At 39.6% G+C, this 15007-nt stretch overlaps 1 protein-coding gene across 1 annotated transcript in view; it reads right to left on the bottom strand.

Moving 5' to 3' along the window:
- Window positions 1-15007, bottom strand: part of LOC124555083 (filaggrin) — a 359850-nt gene that overhangs the window by 53028 nt on the left and 291815 nt on the right. The window contains exon 13 of the mRNA XM_047128876.1: window positions 2513-2656. Coding sequence (XP_046984832.1) covers window positions 2513-2656 — 144 coding nt within the window. The remainder of the gene's footprint in view (window positions 1-2512; window positions 2657-15007) is intronic.

Raw genomic sequence — 15007 nt, 5'->3', positions numbered from 1 at the left:
ACATTTTGCACTCTATATTACACACACAAGCACCTTTATTCTCACTCCATTCTTCTTTGAAGAGCATACATCCGGAGGGCCTGTCAAGCATACCACGATGTCAGCACAATTTCAAGACCTCCTTGTTCAGCACGTGGTACATGCTTTGGAAGAGCACAATTGTGTGGAAACAACTGTTTTAATGCAAGGTAGGGCAACACTTCATATCACTTGCCCAGTGAAAGACCTGCATAACACAACCTTCCACGAACATGTTATCTCAGAGGTTTTCCAAATGCATGGCCTCCAAGATCACCTGGTCAGAATTCGTGTGACTTTTGGCTCTGGGGATATCTAAAAGAGCACATTTACCAGGGACACATTCAGTTTCTATCTGATCTGAATGCCAGTATACAGGAAAACATTGCTCAGATTCCATCAGAACTGGTGCAAGCAACTGTTTCTCATGTCATTTTTATGGATGCAGCATCTCGTCAACATCTCCAGTTCTCACACTGAACAAATTGTGTAAGCAGTGCTTAGTAATAAAATCAACATTATGCCTTCCTCATTCATTTTACCTTTTCTGCACATGTCCCATTCCTAATCCATTACATATGGAAATATTTCTATACATTTTTCTCACATTCACAATGCCAGATTTGCACCTGGTGGCCAAAACTGGAACTAATTTTTTCCCAGGATAAATTGGTTCTGCATTAACACATTAGAATATCTTTCAAGTTTCATTGCCATATGATAATTACATCCCATACTTGATCTCTGGGAGTAACTGCACCTTAATCCTAGTCACCCGGTGGGTACTCAGAGAAGAATGAAACAGAATTGCATGCTGTTGTTTCAGAGGAAACTGGGAGAGCTGTGTCGACCCATACAGTACAGAATCTTCTTCACATGATTAGTTTGTGTACAAAATGCCAAAGAGGGTCCAAGCAGGTTACAGCATCATTGTGGAGCAACTTGATATTAAATGATTCTCTCACAATGGATTTTGGTTTTACAGACCTGCAGAGACGTGCACATTTCCCGCTCCCCCTCAATCAAAGTCCAAATGTTTTGGGCATTTATGTGCATCAAAGCAGTGACAAAACTACTAGACTATCTAGGAACGTGATAAACGTTTACACAATCAAATATAACAGTGTAAAAAGTTTATCCATACAAACAATACACAAGTGGTTGGCAGATATAATATATTTAACATTTTTTGCCAGTCAAGCAACAGAATGGGACCACTTTATTGATTGCCCACCATGGTGTACACTTCTAAAATCTACCTTTATGAAATCTGAATGTTTTTGTTACATAAACAACAAGTTTAAGGTACATGTAACACACAAATTTTGAATAATATTCTGTGGGGAAATTTTCCAATTAACTTTGTAAATTTTCAACACAATCAAATTCCTTTTTAGAGTAAATTTTCTATCAAAGCATCAGAAATGAGTTTTGGACGCATATGTTCTGATATAAAAGACTTTATTTTTTCAAACATGCATCTCATAAATCACGGACAAATGCAACTGGGCAGATTTTCTTTAGGTTTCAATGCTGTCAACAAAAAGGCAAAATGACAGAGTATTTTCCCTAAGTACGTGACTGGCTTCAATAACACACAATCAAAAGAAACCAGCATCTTCACTGGCCTCTGTAACATAGGGTGTGCCCAGAGGCTGCATGACACAATTGCTACTGTACTCAATAGGTACTAAGATTTATCAGATGCTGAGAAACAGAAATGTATCATATCCTACTACAAGAAGAAAGAAAGGAAGGTCTTTAATTTTCTGTGAGAATTCTGATAAAGTGCAATATATCTAGTAAGGGGGATCACATAGAGATCACTCTTGCCGCAGTATTTTAGAATCCCTGTCTCATATGCCCACTTGAAGGAATCTCAAGAATTCAAATACTTGCTGCTACACTTTGAACAGTTTGGTTTGGATTATACTACAGTGTTACAGAAGTGATCGGAAAGCTTAAATGAAAACATCTGGAAAAAAATGTGATGATGTTTTTGTGAAATACTGATGGGTAAATTTAGGTAATCTGTGTATTAAATACATAGGAGACAATTACTACTATCTCCATCAAAGATTTAGGAGAAGGACCATAAAAACAACATAGAAAAGTTCAAAGCCCACACTGATGCAAGCAGGAAGTCATACTGTGCCTACTTCATACGAAATGAAACATGAAAGGAACCAATTAATGATGGTAAAAAATACCCTGAGAAGTCGTTTGCGAATTATATAGCTGTAACAACAATAACCATACTTGATTACATATAATCTACAGTCTAAGAATACCAAACACATAATAAAGGAAGATATGATAAAATATATACTTAGAAGATTTTTCAGTTTATTGGAAAAATCTAAGTAGGAAACTATGCTATCCATTATATGACAAGTCAAAGATATTTTAAGTAAAAAGCATTTTAAAACTGCAGTTCACAATAATTTCTAAAAAAGGATTCTATTATACTGCACTAAGGGATAAAGAAATCTACCTTTGACCATGAAAGCATATCTCTGATGGAGAATTTTTTACGGAAAATGCCCTTTTTATGAATATTGAGGTTATCTTGTGCATATTTCTCAATATCACTCTCAGATGGCAACTTCTTGTCCCGACTCAGAACGACGTGTGACTGCTGAAATGAATAAAAATCAAATATTACTCTTCACAGAGTTTTAAAAGGGAAACAAAGCAGTCTGTGCATGTTCACTACTATGTTAAAAATATCTATGCCAATACAATACATACAATGTAAGTATGTGAGAGTCAACTGTAGTTTCTATACGTGTAAAAATAATGTACACTTAACAGAGTTTTGGTCTTGATCCACTGGATAGTCTGCAATTTTTACGGATATACTGTATAGAAAATAATAGAAGTGCAATAATATAAATCTCAGATATTGCATAATGTTTAAATACTGTATCATACCACAATTGGAAATTTCAAATCCATCAGTATATTTGACACTAAAATCTCGCATTTAAATACTTCTATCCAGTAAAATGTCCTCATATCTTTTCTTAAAGATATCTGCTGGGAAGCCTTATCTAACGAAGACAAAGAACTTTTTATGGAAGTAGTGGTTTAAACAGTGAACTTTCTGACCAAAGTTAAGAAAGTAGTCATGAAATAAGTAAAATTGTCACTTATTGTCCTTTAAGTGATAGTTATTTCAAAATCAATCATTAACTGATTTTAGGATTACAATCCTCAAACTTTTGGGACAAAGTTATGGCAAGAAGAAAAAGCCATGAGTAGAAAATCAATTTTTGTTACAAATCCATATCAGGTACTCATTTTTAATAGTTCTTGAACATTATCAATTGAAATAATGTCACATTTGAATTGCTCACATCATAAACATGATATGTTCTTGCAGAGTGCTAACGACTGTGCTGGTGAGCACCAAAAAACAACAACAACACCGGAAGCAGCTGCAGTAAATAACCAGAGCATCTATTTTCTTTGAAAAGTTCTCAATATTATTATACAGGAAGTATGAATCCATAGGCAACTTTTATGAGAAATCAAGTCATCAGAGGAACCTGATGCAAAAAGAACCTATCTCATTAACACAAACACAACTGAAACATATCTGCTGAAACTCACAGTCGACATTAATCCCAGATCACAATGGATGACACTAAACTGACAAAGTAATATATAAAAGGCCGTAAGAGTTTCATACAGGAGGTCACTGATGGCTGAAAATGAAAACGTCATTGTCGTTGTAAGGATGTCAAAGATATCTAATGATAACCACATCACAAAAATGGAGAAGGTAAAATGCAGTCTCACTCACAACTGAGTGCACATGCAGTTTCTGAAACTATACACATTTCACATGCACGAAATGAGCTCTCAAAATAACAATGCAAGGTTAATGAAAAGTAATATTCAAGAACCAAGACGAAATGTGTCAATTAGGTTGAATGCTTTTGTATTAATTTCTCAGAGCTTGTGAATTTATTTAATAAGAGTTCTGCACAAGGAGGTTGGGAAAATACACACACAACATCTGGTAAATATTTACATTAGTAGATTTCCAGGCTATTTGAAAAGGAAAATGAATTATCTGAATAACTAAAATGGATAAAAGTTACCTGATTTTGTTTCAGAAACAAATCATAAATTGAGACACTAATGTTCTCATCCCTGTACACGTAAATGCAACTGTAAGTATACATCACTAGCAAATCTGGCAATTCTTCACAACTGCTAAATATGTATGGGAACTGGATATACATTCCAATCTACTCCTTCCCCCTCTCTATGTCCGTCTTCTCCTCCTGCTATGTATCTTCACCTCCACAACCTCCACCTCCACCTCCACCTCCACCTCCACCTCCACCTCCCCTCTGTTCCCCTCTCTTGTTCATCCCTCCCCCCCCCCCCTCTATCCATCTCTCCTTTCCCCTCTCTCTGACTTTGTATATAGTTATTGCCAATGAAATGCATTGGCAATACTGTATGTTGTAATATGGGGTATGGGAGACCGCTCCTGCTGCCAGATCTGTGAACTTAGCGAGGTGTTGCAGTTGTTAGCACACTGGACTCATTTTTGCGAGAACTATGGTTCAAATCCACGTTCAGCCATCCTGCTTTAGGATTTCCCTTAACTGCTCCAGTGAAATGCTGGGATGCTTCCTTTGAGAGGATACAGCCGATTTCCTTCCCCATTCTTGAAGTATTTCAAACTTGTACTCTGCCTCTAATGATGTCAGTGTCAATGGGACATTAAATACTAATCTTGTTTGCTTGCTTACTTGGATCTGTGAGGACAGTTGTTTCAACAATGGTATTTTAATTAGTTTTGATCTGAAAATAGGTAGGATTACAAAGTTTCAAACGAGTCAGATTCTGTAACAGTATACCAATCATAAACCACGATTACGACTTTCCTGTTTTCTATTACAACCAACTGTGAGGAAGAAAACAAAATAGCACTTAGTTTTGTATATACTTTTTGTTAAAAACCATATAAAAGGAGAAAGAATATATATGGGAAAAACAATTTTTCTAATGGCTTAAATGTTCGCTATTGTAGTTAAAACTTGCAACAGAAAACCTGCTCAATGTTATTTAAGAAAATATATACCTCATGTCCACCTCAATGTTTATAAAAGTATTGTGTAAAAGTCTGAAGCAAATTGCTCAAGAACTCTGAGATTTTTGCTAACAATGTTCCCTCTTTATTTATTATTATACATGTATTTATATACCACATATATTTAAAAAATATGCAGCCTATATCCATACGAACGTTTATTACAGCTTTGTGTAAAAATCTGAATTAAATCTGTAAAGAACTTTTCGAGATTTTTGATAACAACAACTTGTCTTTATACAGTAATACAGATTACTAATAATTATCATTTGTTCCTGTGCAGTGACACATGCACGTATTTTCAAAAGGCCGCACATGTGGCAGTGTATGTCATCTACTGAGGGCACCTCAGACTTTGTGTGTGTGTGTGTGTGTGTGTGTGTGTGTGTGTGTGTGCTCAATTCTCTATTTGTATTGCTACAGCTCTTTGTGTACACAATCTGGTCCTGCTGAATGTTACTTAAATACAGTGTTCAAGTTGTTAATGCTTCTGTGGAATAAAGTCATGTTCAGTCTGCTGGTCATGTTATACCTAATTACAACATGAGTGGTGATGAATGTGGTCCTGTTCCCTGCGCAAATTTTTACTCTGGTTGGTCCTCCATTTATTCTCAATATGACTGATGGTACTATAGAGGACATTCTATGTCGGTTGGTCAAACAGCAAGAATCATTCCCCACGGCGTTGCACCACCAATCACAGGTACTTGATAATCAAATTCAGGTGCTTCAACCATTGGCTTCTGGTTTGTCTAATCTGCAGGTTTCTCAGTCTATGTCACCTGCTGTTTTGCCCTCTGCAGCCCCCGTGGTTTATCTGCCTCCCTTTTCTACATACAATGAGACCATTGAGGAATGGGATGCATACGAGAAATGTCTGTGACAAAACTTTCAAGCTTTTGGGATTACTGATGTTATTTTATGTCGCGCCTTGTTCCTTTCGTGGATATCACCAAGAATGTATCAAGTCCTACGTTAAATCACCCCTTTGCAGGGTCCATCTTCTTTAACATTTTACCAGATGTGTGAACTTTTTTCCAAATACTATTGTAAGCGCACCCATGTTACTGCATCACGGGCCGAGTTTTACTGTAGTAGGGAGCAACCACATCAATAGTATTGAGCATGGATCGCTGAACTCCATAAGTTACGTAGTCATCATCATTTTGTGTCCAATGTGTATAAAGAGCCATATGCTGATCAGATAGTGAGAGAAATTATCTTTCGTTTAGCTCCAGATTGTGAGGTGTGAGAGCATGACCTCCAGTGTGAAAATCTTCAAAATTTTGGCTATTGTACAGTCGTTCACCCGAGATGTCACAAGCTGCAGGTAACCGAAATGAGTCGTGGTGTGAGGTATCAGCAATCCAACCCTCTTAACAGCCACACAAACAAATTAAACATGCCAGTAAACAGCAACGTACGCATTCCACGGTCCCATCCTGCCCAAAATGCTGGCCTACCTGTCATAATTGCAAAAGAAAAGGTCACATTGCTTCTGTTTCTAATGCAAAAAATCAGCACAACGATCCTTATGAGAATATGGATGTAAATATTGTGTTGGCTATTTCTGTTGCACCAACAACCTTTTCATTGATCTTATGATTTTTCGTAAAGTTCTGCACATACAAGTGGATACAGGAGCTGTGGTTAACCTAGTCAAACTCACAAACTTATACCGACTTGGGCTTTTCTCGGGGCTTCTTCTCATGTCACGAAAGTTAGTTAATTACATTAAACAAAGTATTCCTATTCTCAGTCAGTTCCCTGCCCCAATGACCTAAAAGTTGATAGTCTAGTCACTTACATTTCTTGTTGCAGATAACGCACATACAGAGAATCTTTTTGAATTAGGTGCTTTTAAGATGTTTGGTTTTACTATTTCAGATGAAGTGAATTTAGTGTCTGAACAAGTGCCATGTACACAGTTAGATGCATTATGTCCTGAGTTTTCCCTCTGTGTCTCCCCTGGATTGGGGTGTACCAACAATTTTCAAGTGCGCATTGACATGAGACCTTCCGATCAGCCTCAGTTTTTTCCGGGTCCATCCAGTTCCAGTGGCACTCGGGGAACAAGTTGAAAATGAATTAGACTGCCTCATGGAATCCGGCGTTGTTCAGCGTATTGTATCAAGTGAATAGTCAACCCCTTAAATATATTAAAGAAACTAAGAAACCATCAGGCCAGTTACGCTCCTGCGGTGATTTTAAAGTTTCTGAGATTGCACAATCTGTAGTGAATACATACCTGATACCGCACCCGGACGAACTCTTTGCAAAGTATCAATACTTGCGGTTGCCTTTCGGAGTCCCCAGTGTCCCACTATTTTTTAACATTTTTTGGAACAACTTACAGTGTCTGTGCCAGGTTGTGCAAACTATTTGGATGATGAGGTAGTTTCTGGTGCCTCCACTTAGGAACATTTAAAAAATCTCCGTACTCTTCATTTCTGTCTTCCAAGTGGCCAAGTTGAAGTGCAACTTAGAAAAATGTCAATTTTTTTAACCTTCTATCATTTATCTTGGGTTTGAAGTTCATTGCATGGGTCTCAAACCCCTGCATCAACATGGTTTTTGCTGTTGTGTTGCTTCCACACCCTACCTCAGACAAAGAACTTCTGGTTGTTCTAGGCAAAGTTGTCTACTACCCTAAATTTTTTCCAGGGGCGGTGACAATCTTGCAGACATCACAGGAGTTGCTGCGCATAGGTACTCAATTTCTTTAAAGACCATGTTGCAGTCCGTGACCTGCTTAGTGATGTAGCCATGAGGCTTCCACTTCACCCTTGCAATGGACACTTCACAGTACAGGTGAATATCTCGATGGCTCTGAGAGGCCTATTGCTTCTGCCTCAAAAACACTGACTCCTGCCCATATTAGATATTTTCAGATAGAAAAGGAGGCTTTGGCCATTGTATATGCTGTGAGTAAATTCCATGGTTTTTTTAATGGTACTAAATTCCACCTGGCCACTGATCACACACCATTGGTTTCCTTATTCAGTCCTTGTGTGTCGTTACCAGATAAAGCAGCATATTGCATCCAAGGTTGGGCTCTTTTCCTTCATGTTACAACTACGAGATTCATTTCTGCCCTACGAATGAACACGCAAATGCCAAATTAAGTCATTTTATTATGAAGACATTATTCAGTTTTGATCTTTGTAGTGACAGACAAGTATTTGTATGTCTTATATTTCGCACAAAGACGTCATTAAATGAAGGGAAGGGGTGAAACTGTGCCAAAACATAGAGTTATTCCTAATTATGTAAATCTGATAGCATGTCATAAATTAGTACTGATTTCAATTTTCTGTGCTTAAGAATAAAATTATGTATTAAATGCAGAGTGAAAATAGTGTAATGCAAAATGGACATGAAAGTACTTGTTTTGGTGTTTTGATGAGCGTTTGTAGTTCTGTTGCATAGTTTTCTCCTTTTTTTTTTTTTTTTTTTTTTTTAATTGCAATAAATTATAAAATTATGTGGTGATAAATGCGTGTAAAATTATATAATGTATTTAGGTTTAAATATTTAAATCTTATAAAATTGTAAACAAATTGTGTCCACATTTAGGAATAATTTTGATTAATGTAGTGTCACGTGATCCGACTCAGGACTGGGGATATGAGCATGAAAGTGGGTTTTTTGGTTGTTGTCCATGGTGGTGGTAAGTTCAGAGCGCGGGTGTAAGCATGGCTGCCAGTGTATGCAAATAAACTGTGATGGTTCAAATGGCTCTAAGCACTATGGGAGTTATCATCTGAGGTCATCAGTCCCTTAGACTTACAACTACTTAAACCTAACTAACCTAAGAGCATCACACACATCCATGCCTGAGGCAGGATTTGAACCTGTGACCACAGCAGCAGCGCGGTTCCGGACTGAAGTGCCTAAAACCGCTTGGCGACAACGGCTGGCAACTGTGAAGGAACAACGTGAAAGTGTGTAGATGCGAGACAATAAACCATGTGGTATGAATTGCGCCGATTATCATTTATCCAGATCGGGTAGTGAAGGGAGACAAAAATTTAATAGTCATGGGTGACTGGAATTCGAGAGTAGGAAAAGGGAGAGAAGGAAACATAGTGGGTGAATATGGATTGGGGGAGAGAAATGAAAGAGGAAGCCGTCTGGTAGAATTTTGCACAGAGCATAACTTAATCATAGCTAACACTTGGTTCAAGAATCATAAAAGAAGGTTGTATACATGGAAGAATCCTGGAGATACTAGAAGGTATCAGATAGATTGTATAATGGTAAGACAGAGATTTAGGAACCAGGTATTAAATTGTAAGACATTTCCAGGGGCAGATGTGGACTCTCGACCACAATCTATTGGTTATGAACTGTAGATTAAAACTGAAGGAACTGCAAAAAGATGGGAATTTAAGGAGATGGGACCTGGATAAACTGAAAGAACCAGAGGTTGTACAGAGTTTCAGGGTCAGCATAAGGGAACAATTGACCAGAAATGGGGGAAAGAAGTACAGTAGAAGAAGAATGGGTAGCTCTGAGGGATGAAGTAGTGAAGGCAGCAGAGGATCAAGTAGGTAAAAAGACGAGGGCTAGTAGAACTCCTTAGGTAACAGTAGAAATATTGAACTTAATTGACGAAAGGAGAAAATATAAAAATGCAGTAAATGAAGCAGGCAAAAAGGAATACAAACGTCTCAAAAATTAGATCGACAGGAAGTGCAAAATGGCTAAGCAGGGATGGCTAGAGGACAAATGTAAGGATGTAGAGGCTTATCTCACTAGGGGTAAGATAGATACTGCCTACAGGAAAATTAAAGAGACCTTTGGAGAAAAGAGAGCCACTTGTATGAATATCAAGAGCTCAGATGGAAACCCAGTTCTAAGCAAAGAAGGGAAAGCAGAAAGGTGGAAAGAGTATATAGAGGGTCTATACAAGGGCAATGTACTTGAGGACAATATTATGGAAATGGAAGAGGATGTAGATGAAGATGAAATGGGAGACACGATACTGCGTGAAGAGTTTGACAGAGCAATGAAAGACCGGAGTCAAAACAAGGCTCCGGGAGTAGACAACATTCCATTAGAACTACTAATGGCCTTGGGAGAGCCAGTCCTGACAAAACTCTACCATCTGGTGGGCAACATGTATGAGACAGGCGAAATACCCTCGGACTTCAAGAAGAGTATAATAATTCCAATCCCAAAGAAAGCAGGCGTTGACAAATGTGAGAATTACCGAACTATCAGTTTAATAAGTCACAGCTGCAAAATACTAACGCAAATTCTTTACAGACGAATGGAAAAACTAGTAGAAGCCGACCTCGGGGAAGATCAGTTTGGATTCCGTACAAATATTGGAACACGTGAGGCAATACTGACCTTACGACTTATCTTAGAAGAAAGATTAAGGAAAGGCAAACCTATGTTTCTAGCATTTGTAGACTTAGAGAAATCTTTTGACAATGTTGACTGGAATACTCTCTTTCAAATTCTAAACGTGGCAGGGGTAAAACACAGGGAGCGAAAGGCTATTTACAATTTGTACAGAAACCAGATGGCAGTTATAAGAGTCGAGGGTCATGAAAGGGAAGCAGTGGTTAGGAAGGGAGTGAGACAGGGTTGTAGCCTCTCCCCGATGTTATTCAATCTGTATATTGAGCAAGCAGTAAAGGAAACAAAAGAAAAATTCGGAGTAGGTATTAAAATCCATGAAGAAGAAATAAAAACTTTGAGGTTCGCCGATGACATTGTAATTCTATCAGAGACAGCAAAGGACTTGGAAGAGCAGTTGAAGGGAATGGACAGTGTCTTGAAAGGAGGATATAAGATGAACATCCATAAAAGCAAAACGAGAATAATGGAATGTAGTCGAATTAAGTCGGGTGATGCTGAGGGAATTAGATTAGGAAATGAGACACTTAAAGTAGTAAAGGAGTTTTGCTATTTGGGGAGCAAAATAACTGATGATGGTCGAAGTAGAGAAGATATAAAATGTAGACTGGCAATGGCAAGGAAAGCGTTTCTGAAGAAGAGAAATTTGTTAACATCGAGTATAGATTTAAGTGTCAGGTAGTTGTTTCTGAAAGTATTTGTATGGAGTGTAGCCATGTATGGAAGTGAAACATGGACGATAAATAGTTTGGACAGCAAGAGAATAGAAGCTTTCGAAATGTGGTGCTACAGAAGAATTCTTAAGATTAGATGGGTAGATCACATAACTAAGGAGGAGGTATTAAATAGAATTGGGGAGAAGAGGAGTTTGTGGCACAACTTGATAAGAAGAAGGGACCGGTTGGTAGGACATGTTCTGGGGCATCAAGGGATCACAAATTTAGCATTGGAGGGCTACGTGGAGGGTAAAAATCGTAGAGGGAGACCAAGAGATGAAAACACTAAGCAGATTCAGAAGGATGTAGGTTGCAGTAAGTACTGGTAGATGAAGAAGCTTGCACAGGATAGGGTAGCATGGAGAGCTGCATCAAACCAGTCTCAGGACTGAAGACCACAACAACAACATGAATTGCGCCGATTATCATTTATCCAGATCAGATTTATTTATTTGTTTATTTTTTAAATAAATAAGCTTCATGCAACCATTCACTACCAACCCCCCTTTGCAGATGAGCCACGTGGAAAATAGGTAGTGAATGAGCCCGAGTACAGTTTCAGTCACCTTGGATGATGTTGTCACATGTATGGGACCATATACATGTGGATTTCGGTGGCCCCTTTCTCAACGCTTACTGGCTGTTGGTCATTGATGCCTATTCTCATTTTCCATATGTGATTTGTTGTGTTTCCATATCCACAACTGCTACTGAAGCAGCCTTGTCCAAAAATTTTTCACTCCAATGCTTGCCGACGATGTTAGTGTCCAATAATAGTCCACAATATTCATCGCAAGCGTTTGTGACATGTTGTGATTCCTGGGGTATTGATCACATCCTTGCCCAGCTGTTCCATCCACAATCTAATGGTGAGGTGGAACGACTAGTTTGGATGTTCAAAACTCAAAATGAAAAAGTATGTTGCCAGCTCATCGTCCAATGTCGCCTTAGATCAGTTTTTCTCCTCATACCGTTTCACACCATTCGGCAAGAAGAGACCGACGGAGTTACTCCACAGGCACCAGCTGAGGACACTGCTAAACCTCCTGTATCCTCCACCTGGGCACCAACCCAGGCAGCCACAGTGCCTCTTCTGATAGGGTGTGCTTGTCTGGGTGTGTTGTTTTGGACATTGCCATAAATGGATTCCAGCTGTCATTGCCAGCTGTGACATCCACAAGGTGCATGGCCTCTGCCCGAGGCACCATGATCAGCTTCACTTTCAAGCGGGTGGCCAGGCACCCTCTCATGTCATATCATTGTCTCTGATTCCACCAACATCAGGCATCACATCACCTGCTGCTGCCAGTTCTCTCTGCCAGCATGGACAAGAGCATCCGTCCTCAGAGGCCGAACCACCAGTTCCTCTATTGCTTCTGGGACCCATTCCTGAGCAACCACTGATACCATTACAACAGCACCATTAGAGTATTGCTTCTGGGACCCATTCCTGAGCAACCACTGATACCATTACAACAGCACCATTAGAGCTGAGATCGACATGGAAACAGCCCTGGCATCACTGGTGTTGCCATATGATTTGACACAGGAAGGTGGTCACAGACTGAGTCTACACCTGAAGCACTTTAGGCTGTACACTCCTGTTGCAGCATATCACCTTAGCCAGAGCCTAGTGGATGAGGAGGACAGTATGGACATCTCAAGAATTTTTGATCTCCGTGAGAGAGGAGGAATGCACATAGTTTCAAAAGGCTGTGCATGCGGCAGTGCTATGTCATCCACAGAGGGTGCCTCAGGTTCGTGTGTGTGTGTGTGTGTGTGTGTGTGTGTGTGTGTGTGTAGAGACATCACCGTCAGAGCCCGCCACAGGCCCCAGTCTATTTAAGGGCAGCCGAGCTATGCTCGGCCTCAGTTCTCTATGTGTATTGCTACAGCTCATTGGGTACGTTGAGTGTTACTCAAATACTATATTCAGGTTGTTAATGCTTCCATGGAATAAAGTTGTGTTCAGTCTACTGGTCATGTTGTACTTGACATCAAGATGGTTGTTGAGTGGTGATTGGAAAATAAGGAGACAGATTTTTATGACACGCAATTCAGAAGTTTGGTGTTCATCATGATAAGTGCCTTAGTATTGGCTGGAAATTACACTGAAAAGTAAATTAAGGTATAGGCTTTCATATAACAATAAATTGTTTAAAAAACCCACTAGCATTTATTTAACACAAGAACAGCACTTAAAAAAAGCCTCATATTTGCAAAAATATTCAACACTCAGAAAAAAATATCCCAAATGAAACATAACTTAAAGAGGTGTAGTACACTGTTCCAGCAACATGCACAAATCCTTATTTCTAGGGATAATTTTATAATGCTGTCCCAAGAGCCAGATGCTCAGCATAGCATCCCAGTGTTCTTGAAGTCAAATGAGTGGTTTTTCTTTACGCTACACTCTACTATTGTTGATTTCTCTATGTGCCCGAGTCTTAAATGCCGGATGTGCTCCTCACAGTATTTTGAGATATGATGCTTTGTTTGCCACATGTGTTGGGGCCATTTTCACAAGAAATGTTGTCTATCCCAGGTATGATCCGTTTTAGCGAGTCTTTTACAGAACTGAGGTACTGTTTCATCTTAGGTGGTGACTGGAAGAGATTTTTATGTTGGATTTTTCAAGCAGCCTTGCAGTTTTGGCTGAGAGCAGTCCCAAGTAAGGCAGGAAAGGGCATCTCCTGTCTTCTTCCTCAACCTCTCAGTTTACTGCATCTTTTATCGTCTTGAATGTCCTACCAATCTGTGCTTCACTATAGCCATTTTTACAGAACCCTTCTTCAAGTGTCGTAGTTTGGTTGGGAGGCTTTCCTTATTGCAGATGACACCCTGTGTACCAGGGAGGTTGGCACTGCCAGTCACTATGGCAAATTGTGGCAGCTCACAGCATGAAGGTACAGGTCTGTGTAGGTCATCTTTCTCTGTATTGCATGGTCTGGTGTATATCCAAGAAAGGGAGACAACAGTTCTTCTCTATTCCTACGGTGAACGCAAGGTTTTGATGGATGGTGCTGAGGTGGTCCAGAAACACATTCAGTGCCTGTCTGCCATGCCCCCACACCAAAAGAGTATTGTTAACGCACCAGAAGAAGTGCTCGGGTTTTTGGTGAGTGGTTTAGAGGACCCCCTCCTCTATGCATTCCACGTACCGATTTGCAATCCCAGGACCCAGTGGGGATCCTGTGTCCATTCCATTCAGCTGTTCATAAAACTCTCCACCACACTTTAAGTAGGTGATTGTTACTCCAGGCTCAAAAAGTTTATTGACTTGTGCATCAAAATGTTGAGTAAGGGTGCCAAAGAATTTTGAAGAGATACTTTCAGAAACAGCGATTCAATGTCAAAGCTCACAAGCAGGTCATCCTTTGACAGTCACATGTCCTTAAGTACTTCCATGAAACTGGCAGAGTTCCTAATGTGGTGACTGCACTGTCAGTTAAGGATTTTTAGAATTGTCATAAGATATTTAGTCAGATCATAATCATGTGAGTTAATAGTGTTGTGTACTGGCTCCAGAGGCACACCTCCCTTGTGGATTTCGGGGAGTCCATACAGGTGCGGTGTGGCTAGTGTCCTGGGATATAGCCACTTCTTCACTACTTCTGATAGATTTGAGCTCTTCCAACAGAGCTACCGTTTTACTGTGTGTGTGCGTGTGCGTATGTGTATGTGTGTGTGTGTGTGTGTGTGTGTGTGTGTGTGTGTGTGTGTGTGTGTGTGTGGAGGGGGGGGGGGGACGATGACTAGGGGCTTATCATCATGGTTATCAGTGCCCATA

Source organism: Schistocerca americana, chromosome X (genome assembly GCF_021461395.2).
Source record: "Schistocerca americana isolate TAMUIC-IGC-003095 chromosome X, iqSchAmer2.1, whole genome shotgun sequence".
NCBI classification, from domain to species: domain Eukaryota; kingdom Metazoa; phylum Arthropoda; class Insecta; order Orthoptera; family Acrididae; genus Schistocerca; species Schistocerca americana.
The sequence above is the reverse complement of the archived record's forward strand: the minus strand, read 5'-3'. Positions and strand labels throughout refer to the sequence as shown.